At 50.5% G+C, this 6607-nt stretch overlaps 1 protein-coding gene across 1 annotated transcript; it reads right to left on the reverse strand.

Annotated features, from left to right (window-relative positions):
* Positions 1-255: 255 nt before the first annotated feature.
* LOC103647975 (putative clathrin assembly protein At1g33340) lies at positions 256-1898 on the reverse strand. Its single transcript, XM_008672482.2, has one exon. The coding sequence runs from the start codon at positions 1630-1632 to the stop codon at positions 445-447; it is 1188 nt and encodes a 395-aa protein (XP_008670704.1). The 5' UTR covers positions 1633-1898; the 3' UTR covers positions 256-444.
* Positions 1899-6607: the final 4709 nt, after the last annotated feature.

Genomic DNA, 6607 nt, shown 5'->3' on the forward strand with positions numbered 1-6607 from the left:
TTTATATATGTTTGTGCATTTTTATTTTGCAATTTAATTAGTTTGTGTGCTAAATGCCACTGTCTAGTACTGTGGCATGTATTTATAGGCAAGCAATAGTACTATAAAAATGTGAAAAATGAGCCTCATCAGATACTCGATGAAACGATATCGGTCACGGTGGTCGTTTCGCACGATTCATATGTCTTGGAATGAGTTAGCAGGATGTCAAAGGGATGAAACTGGTTTCAGGGAACAGGATCGAGGCAAGTAGGATAAGGAAGAGTTACTGTACTTGGTTATTCACAGCACAAATCCATGAAAACAAATAATACGTAATTAACGATGCACACAAAAATATCGAGAAGAGAGAAGCTAGACCGCTCAATGCGGAGCACCCAAAATAAGTACGCATGGAATTACTTGCAAGAACTCCTAAAAGCTAGCTGTTTTGGCTGCACAAATTCAGGGATCACCAGCATCAGGAGCAGTGATCAGCTTCTGGTCCTCATCGTCGAACCCGACCCATACCGTGCTGATCGTCGTCTCCATCTTGTGCGCAAACGGCGAACCACCACCGTCGATCGCCTCTGCTTGAGGTTTGGCCTCGACTTCTTCCTGGCAGCCATCTTCCTCCGGGATCGGCACCAGCTCCAGCTCCATCTCCATCACAACGGCCTGCGCTGGCGTGACGACCCTGACGAGAGGGTACTCGATGCTCTTGCTGTTCGCGCTGCTCCTCTTGCACTTGTGGTAGAACTCCTTGAGCTCCAGCGTCTGGACGCACGCCTTCTTCAGTATCTCGTGAGCGGTGGCCCTCGAAGGCTTGCTTTGCCCGGCGAGGCTCTTCGACAGTAGCAGCATGACGTCGATGCCTTCCGCGAAGGCATCGTAGACCTTGAAGCTCTCACGGAGCACAATGCCGAAGGCCGACCGCGCCGCGGTGCTGGCGCTCGTGTTGTTGTCCGGCAGCAGTTGGATGGCGAGGTCGAGCAGCCTCTGGCACATGGCGAGCTTGAAGAGGAGCGTCTCGGCGCCGGCGTCGTCGGAGGAAGAGGAGGGCATGGGCTTTCCGGCGTCGTGGTCAGGCGGCGGCGGTGGCGGCTTCCGCGCGGGCTCCAGGTTACCGGCCTGGTTGATCACCCACTGCATGCGCCCCTCCAGGTAGGCCGAGTAGCCGTGGACGAAGGCGCACGCTCCGCTGGCGTAGCCGACGCCGGCAGCGAGGGGCGAGCAGCTGCACCGGGGCGCGTCGACGCGGAGCTCGCGGGAGGCCCAGAGGCTGCGGAAGTCTTGCTCGAAGTACCGGTCGCCGGCGCGGAGGAGGCGGTGGACGAGGAGCAGAGACCGGAGCGCGGCGGCCGGGGCGCGCGCGGCCTCGAGGCGCGCCGTGATGCGGCGGGAGAGGAAGGTGATGGCGCCCCGCGCGTTGGAGACGAGGAAGAGGATCTCGTGGACGTGCCGGTCGTCGTCGTTGCCGCCGCCTCCGCTGCTGCCGGTGCACCGCTCGATGGCCGCCTCGATGTCTGTGAGGAGTGCTCGGTCGGGAACGGCGGCCGCCGAAGAGGAGGACTTGGCGGTGGTGGACGCGGCGCCGGCGTGGTCCATGAGTGATCCTATTGCTGCCCAAATCTTGCCCTTGAACACCTTCATGTCTTATACGACCGCATGGGTCATGAGAAAGTAGAGAGGTGGAGAAGAAGAGAGAGATGGTGCATGAGAGTTATACCACGCTCCCTCTTGTGCATGCACTCACTTGTAAGTAGGACTAGTCGACTAGAGGGAGAGAAAGAACTTGTTTATGACCATGGTCGCAAGGAATTCTAAAGAGAAGCCCTCTTGCATCAACAACAACAAGTCCAGTATCATTAGCCTTATGACTTTGTGCAAAAGGTCCGGGCAGGATGCAAGAAGAAAGCAAGCTCCGATCCCACCACTATCTGAGGGAGAGGGGGAGCGAGAAATTATATTCGTAGGTCAACTCTTGGGTGGGGGAATCAAATGCCTTTGGAATGAGGTGCCTCGTTCGTGCATCAAAAGCTTCTTCCATTGGCATATGGACAGCAGGTTTGACTCAAATTGAAATAGTTTTCAAGTATTAGCATAAGGACATGAAACAAGGAGCTTTCTCAGAGGAATGTAAGGCTTGGAACTAAATTAAAGGTGAAACAAGGTTGAGACCCACGCTGGAAGACCTGTCCGTCCCAACTCTGATGGCAACAGGAACAAGTCACACTATATATTCCCTTCTCTCTCTCACACACACACCCCTTTTCACCTCTCAGATATATGCATATGGTCCTAGGCTCCTAGAAAAATAGGCGAGGGAATAAAAGCTATTCGTCACGAGTAACTTATATTTCTGAAGCCATTTCACAGTGAGTGACCATCACCCAAGGTGAAGAATAGCATTTTTTAATGAAAATTCATGCGGCGAGCTATTCCGCCTAAATAGCACATGCCCAAATACAGACAAGAGAATAACAGAGGTTACCGTGCTTTTCGAACTGCTCATGGTGTACGATAGTTTAATGATGGTGCTTATTATTATGTTGCTGCTCCCCACGGTACTTAATTTGTGGGACAAAGTGTGTGTCGCCAGATGCGTGGGCAAATCGGATTGCGAAAAGTGTAAGGTGATCAATTTCACCGGGAAGGAATATTTCAATGGAAATGAAATTAAATTGATGGTGCGTGACATATTCCTAGCCATTTGAAACAACCCAACCCCGCATATATTCTCCTTGTGTTGGATGTGATATAGAAGCATGGTTAAAGAAGCTAACTAGGAGAAATATATAGTTGAAGAAGCACAAATTTATCTTTTTTCCCTTATATCAAAAGGAAAGAGGAATAATCAACCTGTTGAACACCAAATGTGTCTCGCGGACGGTCCGGCCCTGAGGCCGACGGTCCGCGGTCCGGACTGTCCGCGGTGGTGGCGCGGACGGTCCGCGCGTGCGCAGAATCAGTTAGGGTTCCTAGTTTCTCGCGGGATTGGTTACCTAAAACCACGGGATTAACTTGGAAATCAGTTGGAAGCGGATCCAGACCTCCCCCTTTATATAGATGAAGGGCTACGGCCGATTGAACCCCCAACAATCGATCAAATCAAGTCTATTACTCGTATTTACTTTACGCATTAGGAGTAGTTCTAGTTTAGCCCTAGTTTAGCCTTCCAATCCCCAAATTCTCCGCCTCTCTTCGACTCCACGTCGATTAGAGGAGTCTAGGTCGGTCTGCCCGAGTCTAGACACCACCTAAGATCTCTCCTCCCCGACGGGGTCCCTCCCGGGAGCGAGATCCAGGCGCCGCCGGCGACCTTCGCCGCCCCCTGCGCACGCGCGGACCGTCCGGCCCTAGGGCGCGGACCGTCCGGCCGTCAGGCAGGGAACCTTTGCCCCTGCGCCAGGTCGCGGACCGTCCGGCCCTGTGCCGCGGACCGTCCGCGCCTGACCAGAGAGCACCGCCACGGTTCTTGTTGAGTGTTTGGCGCTCCGAAAAGGCGTCAACATACTTTTTGGCTACTCCGCTAGGGAACAGGTGTTTAGATCTACTAAAAATCAGGCCCTCAAATGGCTGGTTCTAAAGATCACACCGATATCTCCCCAGATAATATCCTTAAGACGGCTGTCGAAAATCTAACAGCCGATGAGCAACAACAATACGAGGACTACATGCACCAAGCGAAGGAGAAATTCTTGTCGCAATGCATGGTGGATCGCCACCAGAAGGTTATCAAACATGGAGAGACTGACGTTGCATCTCTTCTGTCTTCGCTTCAAGTCCCCAACGTAAGTAAACCCGACGATATCCAATCTATTAAATATTATGTAGATCAGCAGCAGGATCAAATGAAACAACAGATTGTAGGGTTAGAAGAGTCAATTAGAAAATTAACGCGTACGTTGGAGAAGTCTGTTGCTCCTAGTTTTCCATTATATGAGACTAGTAACAGGATATCTATGTCTAATACATCGGCAACAAATGGGGATTTGCAGCCCCAGCCATTATATGGTATGCCGATGAACTCATATACATGACAAGTACCACCACCGCCATCCCTGCTTGGTAGATCGGCGCCCATGAACACGGTCGGACCGTCCGAACTTCTGCCCGGACCGTCCGGCCCATATGCAGACCGTCCGGCTTGCTCTCCCGGACAGTCTGGGGCCACCCTAGGACCACCGTCGTCCCTGCTTGGCAGACCAGTGACCCTGGACGCGGTCGGACCGTCCGAGCTTCTGCCCGGACCGTCCGGCCCTTACGCGGACCGTCCGGCTTTCCCTGCCGGACAGTCCGGGCCCGCACCAGGACTACCACATGGCGTCCCGATAATGGCGAACGCAACCGGTCAGTTCGGATTTACCACCGGACAAGCTGGATACGCATACGCAGAACCTGTTGTTGCACACCATGCACCAAATTATTACACACCACAGCAGCAGTATGTTTCGCCCTCTACATATTTAAACCATAACGTACCATACAACCACAGACCGATCAACACTATCGATCGGTCACGGCAAGAAGGTCGGTATACTAATACCCGACCAAATGAGCCCCATAGCCCAGGATCCGGTGGTCTGCCACCGGGTGCAATGGAAAAAAATTAGGGAAGAGATGACTGAACTATTTCGAGATAAGTTCGGAGTTAGTGTAGCCAGAGTAGGGCAATCATACCAAAAGCCGTATAATCACCGGTTTGACACTGTCCCATATCCACAGGGGGCAAGGATACCAGAATTTTCTAAGTTTTCTGGTGAGAATGGGAGGAGCACACACGAACACATAGGCCAGTTCCTAGCACACCTAGGTGAATTGGCCGATGGAGAAGCATTTCGTGTTCGGTTATTTTCTCTATCCCTTACTGGTACCGCTTTTGCATGGTACGCCGCCCTACCTCCTAATTCCATTAATTCCTGGAATGAGTTAGAAAGTAAATTTCATGAACATTTCTTTGCCGGAGAATATGAATTAGGACTAGCTGACTTAGCTCCAGTTCGACAAGGACGCGAAGAATCGGTTAATGATTATATCCGGAGGTTTCGGGACACTAGAAACCGATGCTTTCGGATCCATGTCGCAGACAAAGAGCTAGCAGGGTTAGCTTTTAATGGGTTGCTATCCTACTTAAGAGACAAATTAGATGGGACCCAGTTCTTTTCGATATCCCAGCTACATCAGCGGGCTTTAGCCTGTGAAAGCCGATTTAAAGAGACATCAAAATCGGCCGCCCGTACTATACATCTAATAGAGCGTGATAGTTCAGATGATGAATCCGCAGATGTATATACCGCTGAGTTTATTTGGCCAACAAAGACCAAATCTTCAGCATGTTCTTCCTTACAGTCGGTTCAAAAAAATCGGCAAGAAGAGATTAAATTTACCTTTAATGTTGCCAAATGCGATAAGATATTTGATGAGCTACTTAAAAATGGCAACATTAAATTAACTCATACTATCCCTCCTATAGATGAATTAAAGAGACGTGCTTATTGTAAGTGGCATAATTCTTTTTCTCATGCCACCAATGACTGTAATGTTTTTCGTCGACAGGTACAATCGGCCATAAATGAGGGCCGATTGGCTTTTCAGGAAATGCAAGTGGACACACAACCATTTCCTGTTAATACAATAGATATCGCATGCAAAAAGATCTTAGTTCGGCCCGAAATGGCCGATAAAGGCAAAAGCAAAGACATCATCATTGGTAGTCCTCGCACGTCGAATATATCACAAAAGGAGATTGTTCGAAAGGCTCCGGACGATAAGGCTAAAAAGTCCGGAGGCACCGGGGGCAGGCACAATTAATGAGTCAAGCACGACAGCCTGTCCTGAGCATCACGGACGATCTGGCACCTATGTGCGGACGGTCCGGTGTTCAGATAGACGGTTCGGCTAACTCTGCTGGACAGTCCGCCTATGCCCAAAGGCGTCAGCCTCCACACAAAACCTTAAAAGGGAAGGAGACACAATGGCGAAGCACAAATGGTCGGCTGATCAAAGCTGACTCTACTGTTGATCAGTTGCTCTCCAAGAATACTAGCGAGAAGACCGTTCTACGTGATTGGTCAACAGAGAAACCTCGGTCACCTACTAAAATGAAACGGGTAAACAAAAAGGCCCAAAAGGCGACACAACAAGCATCGCCTATTCATCCTATGAGACTAGGGTACTTTCCACCCGTTTACTCATCATCAGTATATTATCCTGTTCAAACATGGAATGGTACGATGATGAATCCATGGTACATGTATAGTCCCTTTGTCTATCCATACTGGGGGCACCTCCATTCTATTCCTTTTGATTCAGTGATCAAACGGTCATGGCCGAGAAAGATAAAATCTGAAACGACCGTTATACATTGATGCTTTATTAAATGATCTCAATATTGAAAAGCAGGTGACTTACATCAGGTTTAGTTCATATGCTTTTGGTTCGTCAACCTTCACCAAAAGGCAGGGGGGCATATGTTGGACACCAAATGTGTCTCGCGGACGGTCCGGCCCTAAGGCCGACGGTCCGCGGTCCGGACTGTCCGCGGTGGTGGCGCGGACGGTCCGCGCGTGCGCAGAATCAGTTAGGGTTTCTAGTTTCTCGCGGGATTGGTTACCTAAAACCACGG

This window comes from Zea mays, chromosome 2, assembly GCF_902167145.1.
Source record: "Zea mays cultivar B73 chromosome 2, Zm-B73-REFERENCE-NAM-5.0, whole genome shotgun sequence".
Taxonomy (NCBI): domain Eukaryota; kingdom Viridiplantae; phylum Streptophyta; class Magnoliopsida; order Poales; family Poaceae; genus Zea; species Zea mays.

Excerpts from the sequence above, each read along its gene's own strand:
- LOC103647975 (XM_008672482.2), bottom strand. The coding sequence starts at position 1,632 with ATGAAGGTGTTCAAGGGCAAGATTTGGGCAGCAATAGGATCACTCATG.